Source organism: Schistocerca nitens, chromosome 8 (genome assembly GCF_023898315.1).
Source record: "Schistocerca nitens isolate TAMUIC-IGC-003100 chromosome 8, iqSchNite1.1, whole genome shotgun sequence".
NCBI classification, from domain to species: Eukaryota; Metazoa; Arthropoda; class Insecta; order Orthoptera; family Acrididae; genus Schistocerca; species Schistocerca nitens.
The window spans coordinates 516,746,309-516,761,814 of record NC_064621.1 but is presented as its reverse complement, the minus strand read 5'-3'; the positions used below and the strand labels follow the sequence as shown (position 1 = coordinate 516,761,814).

Here is a 15,506-nt window from a genome sequence, read left to right as displayed (position 1 = left end):
GCACTTCTGTGATGCCCATATTTTTCCATTCTTCACGTAACTCCACAGGGTCAATCTCCATTATATCGGAGCAGGTAACCACACCTTTATGGAAGTTAAGGGTGGTCACCTAAAACCTTACATCCCACATGCTTAAATACTTGGTTTGAAATAGCAGTTTCAAGTAGAGGCATTCCATTAAAAAGTCGTTTGACACTTTTTAGGGACCCAGGAATAGCCTCCAACGCCTTGTGAACACATGAAGGGAAGACCTTCTCACAGGTTCCCCCTGTTCTCCTGATTATAATGAAAATGTTATGGCACACTAGTGCCCTGTTACTATGATTCTGAGACTTCTTCTCGGGACGACTGACCAACTGAGCTCTCTTTGATGAGTGGGTGTAGGTACTACCTGACGATACACCCACCCCGTCAGGAGTAGTTGTTTGATGAGACTATTCCATAGGGATTCCACGAGACACTAGGGAAACAAATGCTGACCAGGCAGAGCGCTGTGTGCCAGAAGCAGCCGTATAAAATTGGGTGGTGGCACATGTCCCAGAGGTTGGCTGCTAGAGATTGTTTTACCTCAATAGCCATTCATCTCATCAGCACATTGCACACTTTGAGGTTGACACTTTTTCTATAGAGGTGTCTACCATCCTTTTGGTCCAGGCAATGAAGGAAAGGCCCTGTTCTCCAAAACACACAACATTCCACCACTGTGGTCACTGAAGCATGCCCATAACTTACAATAGCAGGGGACTGGCAGCATTTACCCGTCCCCAGCTCAGCAACCCAGGGTCACTAAGTATGTACCCAGTAAATGAATGATGAGCCCCTGGGAGGTTAATGGAGAGGGAAGAAGCCCTAGTAACTAGTCAAGGGGTTGTAGCTTCTGCCATGCTCTTCACAGTAATTTGTCACATATGGATGTATATGTAGATAGGTGTATGATTATGATCATACACGTGTTCATTTTTCATTTTCCTTTACTATATCTCATAAAAGTATCATAATGTATATAATTTAGGAAAACAATTAATATGGGGAGTAAGATATCTGATTCAAATTAAATAATTTGTCCAAACAGAACAGGCATTTTAATATACTGTTATGCCAACAACAAACACACATAACTGATTTCACACATCTGTTATAATTAGTGATACTGCTGCCTTGCACGATGCCCATGTAAAACACTCAAAAAATCAAAACAGAGGGACGGAGGGAGGGAGGGAGGATGGGGGTGGAGAGAGAGAGAGAGAGAGAGAGAGAGAGAGAGAGAGAGAAGTAAAGAAAATTGATTCTGTGTGGTTTCAGTTGCCTGAGACTGCAATCATAGCATTGAGTTGCATTTACATGTGTGTGTGTGTGTGTGTGTGTGTGTGTTGTTGACAGAGGCCTTAACAACTGAAAGCTACAATTGTTAAAGTCTTTTTGTTGTGCCTATTTGCGACTCAGCATCTCCGCTATATGATATGGTGAGTAGCAACTTTCCTTCTCATACTATTGTTACATTCCATCCCAGATTTTCCATTGATTCTAAACTTTTTCTAGTAAATGCCTTAGAATTTGCCAATTTTTAAATTTATTATGAAAGTTTTGTGGACCACGATTTTAACTGGTTTCTGCTAACAAATTACAACACTATTCTTCTTCGTCTTCGTCTTCTTCTCTCTCTCTCTCTCTCTCTTTCTTTCTCCCCCCCCTTCCCCCCTCCACTCCCTCTCCCTCCCCATCCCCAAACAATCTGTAGATGACGTGATAGAGAATAGAGTCAAGTATCAATCAGTTTCATATTTAACCGGGATTCTGGGAGTGGCATTTCCTTATCCATTCCACAATTTGAACCTTGACTACTAGGGTCCTTAACTGACTTCCTTCTTTTGAAATCCTACAATAAGTCATTCCCAGTATGCTCTCTGTACAATTTATTTACATTTGCATTCCTCTTTAACTCCCAGCAATGGAAGCTTCTATTCTAGATTGAAGATGTCACCTAGTCTTTCAAACATTGTTTTATAATATCATTTACCCATCTTCAGACTTCTATAGTAGTAGTACACATAGAGGGGGTGGGGCAGGGAGGGGGTGGGGGAGGTCAGAGGATAGATGCCAGGTGGAAGATGGTGGGAACAGTGTCTTAGAATATTATGCCAGCATATATTCAAAATCTTGGAATATACTACACGTTAAATTTGAGAGCAAGATAGCTTGAATAAAACAAGGAAGTTTATTTAGAACACTTATAGAGAGTTGTTCAATTGAAATTGCATCTAACTGTAAGGATGTTACAATCTGTTAAAGATTACTACATTGCTAGACTTCCAAATGCTTTATTTCCAACTACACTTCATTAATGTATCAGGAATGTCAATCTTAGCTATCAAACTGTTGTGGCTTATTTTCATCTTCATCACTTCAACTGCTGTTTGTAACATTATCGAGATGGTATGAGTAGATTCAGTAAAACATTCTAGTTCATCCTTACAACCTGTTCACACAATATTTTGACCAATAACACCTGTAGCCATCCTATAAGTTCTATAGACAAGAAATGCAATTTGGATTTTGCAGTTTATCAAAAATCATCTTCAATGTAGACTTACAACAAATTTCACGGCTACACAATTATCGAGAAAACATAAATTTTGAAACAAACAAAATGCATATTACATGTAAACAAATGTCTGAACATTAACATCATAGAAATATCCATGTTAATTTCAGTAACAAACCAAAAGACGAAAATTATAAATTGTGCAATAATATTAACTAAGTAATTAAATATCTTTCAGATCATTATGTTTCATCTGAAAACTTAGGAGACAGAGACACTGAAATGCATCCTAGTTTTTGTCAGTTTTATCCCAAACAGAATATAGCTACATTTGAAATATGAATATTGCATTGTAATTCTGAATTAAAAAGCATGATTAATTCACAAAAGTGTTCACACCAAAATTACTTTTATTATTTGTGAATCCTGATATGGAACATAAAACAGATGTAACCTATTTGTAGAAAAACACAAAACTGCAAAACACCTGTTTCACAATCAGAATGGAAAACATGTGAAAGTCAAATTGAATATACCATCGTCAACACAATATAAACATCACATTCACATAAATAATTACCAGTAGTTACTGTAAGTATTATTATCAACCTGTAAGTTTCAAATTTTTCTAGTTTCTGTTATAGTTTTAACCTATGTCAAAGGCTTGTGGACAAAATCCACAATAATAACTCCAGCCTGAACCTGGAGGTTTTGACATCTTGAGGGAGATGATGCACTTGGATGTGTCAGGGATGGCAGGAAGTAGAATGTGTTTTGAGGGTCACTCTACAAACTGCTACCATCACTAATACTTGTGAATACTGTAACCAGTAGTGGAAGTGTATCAGAATTTGGAAGTAAACCATATGGTGGAAAATGACGTCATGTCCAAGACTTTTTATTTAAAGACGAATGTCAAACTTCTTACCAGAACCTTTTTTTATAAACTTGCACAAGAAGCAGCAACAGCGGCCTGGGAGACATCACTCAGAACTTCAACAACATCAAAAAGCTAAGTATAAATTAATTCATCTATGCCTTCTACACTTTGAACAAATTTAAATACTTTGCAGTAGAAGACAAATACTGGAATCTTCCCATACCCGACAAGGTATTAGAACAGGTGGATGAAGTGACATTAGATGTTCTCGATCTAGGCCTTCCCTTTACATTTTTCTGTGGCTTTCTGTGTCTTTATTTACTTTGTTTTTCCTTTTTTAGCAACAGAAAAAAACATGTTGCTCCAAAAATCAGATATACTGCAAACCTGATTCGATCTATTGCAATACGAATATAACTTATTTTTATTTAACTATTTCTCATCTGTAAAGTTTAAGGAGTATTGTGTAATGAATTTCAAAATAAAGAAGTCTGCGTTTCTTCAGTAATTTCTTTGCAAGTGCATCTGAGTATGAGCTAACCCAATGTGTAGTGTGACATCTCAAAAAAGTGTTACATGTGCTATGCATTTAAGTAAAGAAAAAAATTCTTTAAAAAACATTATGTGGGGACTTTTTCAAAATACATTTATAACAATAAAGACATTGATATTGTTTTAACTCACCCTGCAATGAGTCTCATGGATGTCATCTTGTTGGAAGATATATGCAGTAACAAAACAAATGAGCAATGCACAAAGTGGTAGGGAAACTGTCACTAGACACAACTGTCGAAAACTTATGAGGAATACGACAGCTGCTCTGTTACAAATGGAATTTCCTTCCATTGTAAACAACTTGAAATTATGGGGTATTTCTGATGTTAATAAATATTGAATTTGGTCTTTAGGAATAGCATCTCTTTCCAGAAGTAGGGGAATATTGTCTTTAGCAAAATTTCCATGCTGAGGACTCTCAGCTTGCAACAGCAATTTCCTCCAGCAAATGATACCTGAAAGAAACAAAGAAACCAATACTCTTATTTTTATGTCTCATCTACTTTCACAAATATTAGTTTCTGAAATAAATTTGCTTTATTCATTAATCTCAAGATACTTCAAAGAATTATGTGTCACTATAACAATGAATTACTTGTGCAACCCCGCAAGAGGTCCTACCTGTCAATTGTTCTATAAATTTTGCTTATACTTATCATTTCTCCCATACAAAATACAAATATACTATGAAAAGACAAGGACTAAAAGCACTATTTTCCTAAGCTATTATATTTATACAAACAGGAAATTTCAGAGTAAAATATTGCAGTGTGAGTAGCAAACTATACCATATTAGTGAAGCACCATGGTCCAGTGTTGTAATGTACATGTTTTATACATAGTTCACATCACACATGTCCTTTTTCATTAGACTTGCTCTATCTTGAACTCACATAACATACACATTTTTGTAGCAGTTAACCAGGTCTTAAAATAACAAGTCACTAAAAGAAAATAATACAAAGTAATAGGATTACTAACAAAGAGATAGAGGGGCTGGCCAGTACTTACCTCAGCTCAGTACAGCTGATAGATACACAAAAAACAGAACCAAAATTTACGTTCCTAGCTTTCGGAACAAATGTTCCTTCATCAGAGAGGAGAGAGGGGAAAGAAAGGGAAGAAGGGAAAGTAGATTCAGTTACTCACAACCCAGGTTATGAAGCAACAGGGAAAGGAAATCATTTAAAGTAATAGGATTTCCAGCTATATTTAGATGGATGAAATAATTATATGTAGCAAGACAATACGCACAATAAAGCTTGCAGTGTTAGTGTGTAAAACTGGAAAGCTACTTTGTAGCACAAAATGGAGACACATGCACAAGCAAAATTGCATTCAAAGTTAAATGTACTTGTTGTGATGATCAGTAACATCCTGCCACGATATTTCGGCGCAGAGTCTTCTGGCCATCTTCAGGTGAGTGCCACTGTACTGGTGATTACACGCTGAGCTCTGCTATTTAAAGCTGTACTGAGGTGACATTGCACATGCGCTGCTCAGCGTGCGTGTTCATAATGGCTCCGTGCGCTGCGCCTCGCGCCCTCCTCTGTGAAAGCCTGGCGTATCGGTATCAGGTCGATTTCCATCTTTATGCAGATAACTACGTCGACTACAAAGTTTCTCTATAACGGGATTCCAAGCAGAGTTTAGCTGATAACCGTTATCTCGATTGATGAGAGTCTCGTTGTCAGACAATCTTATTTCCACAGATTCATTGATAATCAAGCTCCAAAAGTTTGATGTATGGGCCAAAATTTTTGTGCCATTGTAATTCATGGAATGGTCTGTGGGAATACAATGTTCGGCGATTGTGGACTTAGTGGGTTGGAGAAGGCGAGTATGCCGTTGGTGTTCCACAATGCGTTCCTGCACAGTTCATGTTGTTTTCCCTATATATGATTTGCCGCATTCACACGGAATTTTGTAAACACCTGGTTTACGCAGGCCCAGGTTGTCTTTAACGGCTCCCACCAGTGATGAAGTTTTGGAAGGAGGGCGAAAGATGACTCTCACTTGATACTTTCTCAATATTCTGCTATCTGTGAAGATAGAAATAAGTACTCATTTAATAAACTGAAAATAGATTGTGTTACTGGCAGATTGTATAACACTCTTCCATTCAGGAATTGCTGGCACCGAGTTGTGCCTCTTACCAAATATATACAGTATACCTTGCAAGATGGGTGTCTATTTGTCTGATGGAACAGGACTGATCATGTTTAAATCTAGAACAGTAATCTGCTCTAATGCTTGACTTGTGTTGAAATATCTGGAGTTCCATAATACCTAGGTTACCTACTTCTGTTACAGACAGATCCAATTTAAGTCCCTGGGCATCTTCAGATGTTGGGATTGCTGAGGCTGTGGTGATGCATTTGATGCCCTCAGGCTGCAAAAAGTATTCTAGCCATTGCTAGTGGAGACAATGAAACTGCAATTGTCAAATACTTATTGACAGTGTGTTACACAGGAGGGGGGAGCTTCTCTAATAACTGCAAATAAATATTCACCTAATAAACTAAAAATAACTCCACTAAATTAACTTGAGCTCAGTGAAATCATTTTGTCTACTTACATGAGAGATCTGGGCAAGAAACGCTGACGAGGTATAGTCGGTCTGTAAATAGAAACATTTGCAGTAATCACGGTGGAGGAAGGTGCCTTTGCCAGAAGAAAACTACAGCTGCCGTGCAGGATGACTTGGAACCAGTTTCCCTCTAGCTTTGTAAAACAGTGTGCTGATATTTCTATACAATCTGTCCATAAACTTTACTTCTGTTTGTAGTATTACCAACTCATATCTGTATTCAGTGTAGTGTTAACACAGTTTGTGGAAACTAATACCCAAACTGTTTTCAGCAAGAGACTACGAATTTAAGGTGCTACCAGGGACCTCAATCTACAATCAGGTTAGTAACATTACACCCCCAGCTCAGTGGTGCAAGGTGAGTATCAGAGCACCTGGAATAAAACCTGGATCAATGACACTGGGTTCTCTTCGCAGATAAATACAGGATATGTCCGATGCCTGATGATAATCGTAGAAGAGTGTGCAGTTTTCCAGGTACCAATTAACTATTCAGGTATGCAGTGACACAGTTTTAGAAGAGAACAGGTGACTAACAATTTGAGGGTAGTGCAGTTTTAGGAGATGATTCTTTGCTCTATTTTCCAGCCCTGCAGTCAATCGATATTTCAGTAATGGGTTCATATTTCAAGGCAGTAATACATGAGCACCATGCATCCACAATGAGAGCCCTGGGAGGCAGGAATCACATATATGGAATGGCTGGTAGTATCTGCTGACACGAAATTGATTGAATGTGCTTGTCCAACTGAAACTTGCAGCGTGTTATCACAGGAAACCTCCACATACATTGGGTGATCTCGGGAAGGCTGCCATTGAATAGTGAGATAAGCTTGAGCAGCAGTGTCCCAGTCACCTTGTGGACCACATGCCAAGAGGAATCTATGCATATTTCAATGCATGGTGTGGAATGACACCGTATCCAATGTTACCCAGCAACAGATTTTAATATCACAGATGTGCATTTTTGAAAAGACTGTGTTTGTATTTGTTTACTATTTCGTTTTTATTTCACAGCAAAGTTTTTTCCCCACTAGGCTTTGCCTTTCATTCCCTTAAATCTAAGCCCATACATTTTTGTACATATGCAGAAGGTGAAGGGGTGATGCTAATTCTATTATAATTATTAATTAGAAGAAACAACTCAGAGATAATATTCAATAGTGGAGGTGAACTACCCTTAACTGAAGATAGCCTAATCTATACGGTAGTGATTATACTTCTGCATTGTAACAATTTTCTTTCTAGGTACACAAATTGCGTACATTTGCTGACTTTAGTAACTCATTAATACAACTAAAACCCTTCTTCTATCATGATGACAGGATGAACATTTTACTCACTATTAGTGGGAGCTATGATGGAGTATCAGTACACTTATAAATTTTCTCCTGAACATGTTGATTGCTACAGGAGCCACAACAGTGTGTCCGGTAGGACACTTTGTTTCCACCTGTGACTATTTGTTCCTCTCTATTTAGAACACAAGACCTTGGGTTAGCATGTTTTTAATACAATCCAGCTTGCTGATTAAACATACAATGTTTAACGCCATATGGTGTGTAGATGCAATCTCGAGTCAGTGAGAAGTTGCAGCTGTGGCTTCTAACAGTTCTACCTGCTCTTCTGTGCATAGATTTGCATTCTTTGAGCTGATGTTGTTATACAGTAAATTAGATATAATGTCTTGTTTGATGTTTTTAATTTCCATTTCTATGTTACCAAATTAACTTTCAACTAAGTTGTCGTTAGCATTTGTTACAAATCTTCAGTGTTGCTCTACTTGCATCATAAAATTCCTTGCTAATGAATGTTTCATTATTAATAGTGAGATTTGCATTATTATATAATATAAATGGTTTCAACTCAAATGGCTCTTGTACAGTCAACCAGTGGGATGACACAAAATTATATACAGCAAAAATGACTATTTTTAGTGATGTAGAATTATTGATGATACTGGAAGAATAAGATTTTTGGAAGATCCTGAATTATTGGAGTTTCATGACTAAGAAGATGACAGAGCACTGAAACACCTGAGTCGAAACAAGGCCCCGGGAGTAGACAACATTCCATTAGAACTACTGATGGCCTTAGGAGAGCCAGTCCTGACAAAACTCTACCATCTAGTGAGCAAAATGTATGAGACAGGCGAAATACCCTCAGACTTCAAGAAGAATATAATAATTCCAATCCCAAAGAAAGCAGATGTTGGCAGATGTGAAAATCACCCAACTATCAGTTCAATAAGTCACAGCTGCAAAATACTAACACGAATTCTTTACAGACGAATGGAAAAACTGGTAGAAGCCGACCTCGGGGAAGATCAGTTTGGATTCCGTAGAAATACTGGAACACATGAGGCAATACTGACCTTACAACTTATCTTAGAAGAAAGATTAAGGAAAGGCAAACCTATGTTTCTAGCATTTGTAGACTTAAGAGAACGCTTTTGACAGTGTTGACTGGAATACTGTCTTTCAAATTCTAAAGGTGGCAGGGGTAAAATACAGGGAGCGAAAGGCTATTTACAATTTGTACAGAAACCAGATGGCAGTTATAAGAGTCAAGGGGCATGAAAGGGAAGCATTGGTCGGGAAGGAAGTGAGACAGCCTCAATCTGTATATTGAGCAAGCAGTAAAGGAAACAAAAGAAAAATTTGGAGTAGGAATTAAAATCCATGGAGAAGAAATAAAAACTTTGAGGTTTGCCGATGACATTGTAATTCTGTCAGAGACAGCAAAGGACTTGGAAGAGCAGTTGAATGGAATGGACAGTGTCTTGAAAGGAGAATATGAGATGAACATCAACAAAAGCAAAACAAGGATAATGGAATGTAGTTAAATTAAGTCGGGTGATGCTGGGGGAATTAGATTAGGAAATGAGACACTTAAAATAGTAAAGGATTTTTGCCATTTGGGGAGCAAAATAACTGATGATGGTCGAAATAGAGAAGATATAAAATGTAGACTGGCAATGGCAAGGAAAGTGTTTCTGAAGAAGAGAAATTTGTTAACATCTAGTATAGATTTAAGTGTCAGGAAGTCGTTTCTGAAAGTATTTGTATGGAGTGTAGCCATGTATGGAAGTGAAACATGGACGATAAATAGTTTGGACAAGAAGAGAATAGAAGCTTTCAAAATGTGGTGCTACAGAAGAATGCTGAAGATAAGATAGGTAGATCACATAACTAATGAGGAGGTATTGAATAGAATTGGGGAAGAAGGGACCAGTTGGTAGGACATGTTCTGAGGCATCAAGAGATCACAAATTTTGCATTGGAGGGCAGCGTGGAGGGTAAAAATCATAGAGGAACACAAAGAGATGAATACACTAAGCAGATTCAGAAGGATGTAGGATGCAGTAAGTACTGGGAGATAAAGAAGCTTGCACAGGATAGGGTAGCATGGAGAGCTGCATCAAACCAGTCTCAGGACTGAAGACCACAACAACGACTACGAAGATATTTTGTATAAACAACTGATGACAAATCACATAGGCAAATATGATAACTGTGTTGGTAACAGTGAAGTTCAGAGGTCTTGGTGCAGATGTTAGTCAGTCTGCCTTCACTGCAAAATGGTGTTATGTCAGTGGTGTACAGATGATTGGGAATTTATGTATCAGTAACAATATATATATATTTAAAATGCTTAGTAACCTATTGATAAGAATGCTTTGAAACCACACCAAGTTTTCATCATATTTCTTGGTGAGGAAATAATTTGAAAGTGACTGAGACCAGCAGATATTTCAAGAACAACATTTTCCTATGATAATGAGCAGAAATCACTTTCAGTTACTCAAACATTGCAGTAATTCACTTAAAAAAGGCAGAAAATCGTAAGTTTGGGCAAATATCAAACATGTTGCAAATAAAAACTGAAGCTCTGAAACAAGTGAAGAAAGCAGTCACACTTCATGAAAGCTGTAACAAATGGACCTGCCCACTTGTTATTCACAAATGCAGTAATTGGTATGTATAAGTACAGTACAAATAGGTCTGCACAGTATGTGGTAGCACACAGTTTTATTGCTTCACCTAATACACAGAAGTGCTTATAATTCCTTCCAGACTGGTCACCAGCTAGGTGCAAACTGCGCTTCTTACCGCAAGTAATCTGTCATAGTTCTAGGTAAAGCCTGGCCTGGAATGGAAGTGTGAGGAACTGGAGCCCCCACACGATAGCTTATAAACATAACCAGTGGTGCCAGGTAAAATTGCATTTGTTGTCTGTGTTGCCTCTTTATGGATCTCATCCTCACTAGCTGCCAGTTGAGCTGCTAGGGATGTGGGCTGCAGAGGGGCTGATGCAGTTGTAGGTGGCAGTCCAGTGACGTCGTAAGCTCTAAGATCTACATCAATCAATCAACACTACTTCCTTTTCATCTTTTACCTGAAGAATCAGCATCTTGTTAGCCCTTTCTACAACTGGTGTTGGTAAAATGGCTCCAAAGCTTAACATAATGTATCTATGTACAAAAAAGCATGTTTCATATCGACCAAGCCTGTGAAAAAAAATGTGGCTTGTTTGTTATGACACGAGGCATGCTTGCTCATAATAGATCCATTTTCTTTTGGAGGTTCATTACAAGTCCACATTCTCAACAAGCAGGTGTAGCAGACTGGAGAAAAAACTCACCCATCAACCACAGAGGTTTGGCATACAGAAGCTTTGTTGTAGATGCCTGGCAGTCATCCTTAAGCACACTGCGAGCATTTGTAGTGGAAGTGTGTCTGTCCAAGAGCGAGTCAAGTGGCATATGACAACAGCCTTAAGTGAGTGGTGAAATGATTCTATCACACCATTAGAAGCTGCCTGATATGGTGTTGCTCTGTTGAGGTGAATAATATACAGTCTTACCATGGTACAGGACACCTCTGCCTCCCATTTGGGACTTAGGTCAAATGTCACCTATTCTAGGGAGCCAAAGCACATTTAACCAGCTGAAGGTAAAATGTTCACATGGCTCTAAGCACTATGGGACTTAACATCTGAGGTCATCAGTCCCCTAGACTTAGAACTACTTAAACCTAACTAACCTAAGGACAGCACACACATCCATGCTCGAGGCAGGATTCAAACCTGCGACTGTAGCAGCAGCAAGGTTCCAGACTGAAGCACCTAGAACCGCTCGGCCACAGTGGCCGGCGCTGAAGGTAAAGGCGTAGGCCACACTCTCACCTGTCTGATCTTGCAGTGGTAGAACTCCTGGCCACCTCATGAACGTGTTTATCACTGTCAGGTAGTTGTGGAAGTTATCAGAAACAATTAGTGGGTCAATGAGATACATATGCAGCTGTGCAAAACTTTCTTCTGGAGTAACAAGGTGCCTGTACTTGCCATGTCACTTAGTACTTCTGGTAGTGCACACATTTCTAGGTCCCTGAGCAGTAGAGTTTCTGCACAGAAGGCCATAAGAAAAATATTGCCCTCAAAATGCAGATGCCTGGATGACTTTCCTCTGCATGGACTTAAAAACACAGTAACATACTGAAGAGGCTACATATGGCTGTGGATGGACTGTGACTTTATCACAGTTAACTGCTACATCAGCTCCTGTCAGAGGAAAGTGCCACAATTTAAGTGCCGACATTCCTTGGAGCAGGTCCTTGAATTTAGTGTCATTGTTCCGTTCCATTGCCAGATTATTGAAATCTATTGCCTGAGTTATGCCGTTGACTATAGACAGAACTTCAGAAATCAATTTTTTGCCACTACTGATGTACAAAATGTCAGTTGGAAACTGAGCTATGAAATTTAAGTGCTTCTGTTAGATTGGCAGATAGTTGTTCTGATGCTGAGAAAATGCAAATGCCAGCAGTCAGTGGTAGAAGCCAGTGTATATAGTGAAGACATGCCCTTCAGCCAATGGACCTGAAGTATTTCATGGCCTCAAAGGCAGCCAGGAGCTCCATGTACAAAGATGGCCAAAAGCACAGTTTTACTATGGCCTTTTGGTGAGAAAAAATAGAGGGGTTCCTAGGCTCCATTAACATACTGCTGCAGGGCTGCACCCACAAAATGGGCTGAAGCATCTGAAAAAATCATCAAGGGGGCTCCAACAGCAGGATATGCAAGCAGTGCAACCTACATGAGGCTTGTCTGATGAATGACACCTACTGTAGGGCACTATTCCACAAGAGGTCCAGAACTGCAGACTGTAGGGGCCAGTTAGGACCCCCATGCAGTGGTGGATGGACTTCAGTAGTGTGAGATATAAAACGACAACAGAAGTTTATTTCATGCAGTTATTGACACAGTTCTCAAGCTATCATTGGCAATCAGATAATTTCTCACCGTCGTCATCTGAACCAGAGGTGGGCGCATGTCAGTAACAGATATCTTGTATTGTCTAAGCATTCATAATCACTGCTTGGTCACCAACCAACTGGCTGGTTTGTCACCACATGCAGCGGTGGCACCTATGTGCTTTCTAATTGCCATGCTGTAACCCCCTGAACAATTGTGTCTAATTCCATCTTGGTGATCTGAAGTTTGTTGGGCACAAGATGTTGCTGCTGAGAGAAGACAGAATGTGAAGATGTGATAGAATGGCAGAAAGGAGCTACTGTATTTAGATGTACCCATGAATACACCGTCAATGAAGTTGGCCGATTTCTTGGTGAATCAACATACCCTATTCAACATATTTACAAGAAATGATGTATCACTTGCAGATGTACTGCCACTAATAAATTTTGGGTGCTGCCACGGAAAATAGTAGACCCACCACAATGGTCGCAAGACAGTTGCAGACCTGAGCAAGTTATAACATCAATGCAACAGCCGCTGGCTCAACACTTGCTACATTGAGGTCAGGCATACAACTGCAGTTCTGGTGAATCAGCTAAACTACAAGCCAGCCTCTGCAACAGCAACTTCTTACCACATGCACTGACCACTGTCATGAAAAAACTGTCGTGGTTTCAATATGTTAAGGAAAACGGCACCTCTGGACAACAAGTGCATTACAGTTGAGCATAAATGCCCTCCCATTTTAACAGGAGAGGATTAGTCCAGCTGTACCTTCCTGAATGTGAGGGCTACACTGGGCCAAGGTGGAACAGCATGCAGCCACTATGAGAGCCAGCCACCACCACACCATCTCCAAGTACAACATCTGCCTTTCTGGACTTTGTGCTCACCACTGATCAGCCTCCGGCATTGCGCAGCAGCCACCAGATACGTGCCCTGAAGGGCAATAGCTCAGTACTCAGGCAGTGTGACCACCCAACCCACTTCACCATGTTCCTGAGGTTGCCTACACGACACAAGCCATCACTTGAAGGAGTGAGTTTCTTTACCCACGGCTGGCATCCTCAACAAGATTTCCCATCTCATTCCACCCACACCACCTTAAAGTGGGAAGTAGGCTGCACTTGCTTTGTTCATTGGTACTGGAGTCAACAGTTCTGGGGACATTGATGCAGCTGAGGGAAGGATGACAACAGCAAGTGCTTACTGTAAGCCATCCTGGTCAAGCTGAGAGGGATATGGTCATCAAGCAGTGACGCCGCAATTGTAGTTCCTTCATTTGTAATAAAATGAGTCAATCTTTGACCTAGTTTATTTGAGCTGCAAACAGTCCACCATCTCACCACACCTGACGTCACTACCCAGTTCTGCACTAAAATGGACCTTGCATCATCAGGCCACTTCATTTGGTGTCAGAAATCGTCTTCAGATGTTTCAGGATGTGGCCTGGACATTCATCCTTCATGTAGCACATTGTCACAACTGCAGCCATCATGGTGAGGTGAATGAGCAATCCGTTAAACTTACTCTGATGTGCAGATAACTCAGGGTTGAGGTGGGATAACCATCTTCAGAACTAGCTGACATGTCACAGTTTAGGAGCTCTATCAGGGAGCATTAACTGCAGCTTGTGATGTGTTCCCTACATTGCTGTTGCACACTGTACCATGTACTGAGTCAGTGGCAGTGATACATCTTACTGGCACAGGCATGACCATGTGGCTACTGTGAGTGGTATTGTATTGTACTGAATTGTATAAATTAGTATATTGGAAACAAAGGTTCAACAATGGTAGAGTCAGGGACACAGGGCGTGTCTGAGTGGGTGGCAGTATGTGTGTTACTGGGTAAGGTAGTACAGTTCACTGTAGATAATATAGAACTACTAAGCTGAATAGCAGTTAGGGATGAGCAATTAGTGGCAAGCCCAGCCACTGGAACCCATAATAGACATAGCCCTGAAAGTTTGATTATGACATGGTGCCTTTCCTACATGAAAGGCAGGGAAGGGTAGTTGGTTGGATGGTCAGCTGTTGCAAGTAGTAAGGTTATGATAAGTAGAAGCGGCAAAAACATTTGTTAGGTGTATGAGGCATTGAAAAATGCAAAGCTATTTGGGCTGTTGGAACAAGGCCTTCTGCATTGATATATGAAGCGAAACAGCGTGAGATTTTTGCCAGAATGGTTAAGTGGAGTAACAATAAGACACAGAGAAGAACTGGAGGATTTTGCACATGAAATAAGCAAGATCGATGTACAGGCACATGAGTTAGGATTGAGTGACAAGGCAAAAAAGGTTATACTGCAGGAAATCAAACCTAGGGCACTCGAAGCTTTCCTAAGAAGCCTGTCACCAGATATGTCAAGAAGAGTTCAGACTGGTTCTCTGAAAGGTCTGTATTCTACTGTCACACAGGTAACAAAATTTCAGGAGATAGATTTGGCAACAGGAGTACAGAATTAATGTGGGGTGTTGTCTGCAAATGTGAAGTGTTGTATATGTGGATGATTGGACATATCCAGAGGCAGTGGAGGCAGCCTCAGTGGGGTAAGGACAGTACGGGAAGATACCAGCAATGGGATGATAGATTCAGTGGTAGGATGAGGCAAGGGCTAAGTGCAGAAGCGTTAAATACAAAAGGGAACCCCATGTCCACCAAACAGTGTTCCCATTAAGT

General features: G+C 40.0%; 1 protein-coding gene across 1 annotated transcript in view; it reads right to left on the bottom strand.

Moving 5' to 3' along the window:
- Nucleotides 1–15,506, bottom strand: part of LOC126198781 (post-GPI attachment to proteins factor 2-like) — a 120,597-nt gene that overhangs the window by 89,458 nt on the left and 15,633 nt on the right. The window contains exon 2 of the mRNA XM_049935345.1: nucleotides 4,107–4,432. Coding sequence (XP_049791302.1) covers nucleotides 4,107–4,268 — 162 coding nt within the window. The 5' untranslated portion in view covers nucleotides 4,269–4,432. The remainder of the gene's footprint in view (nucleotides 1–4,106; nucleotides 4,433–15,506) is intronic.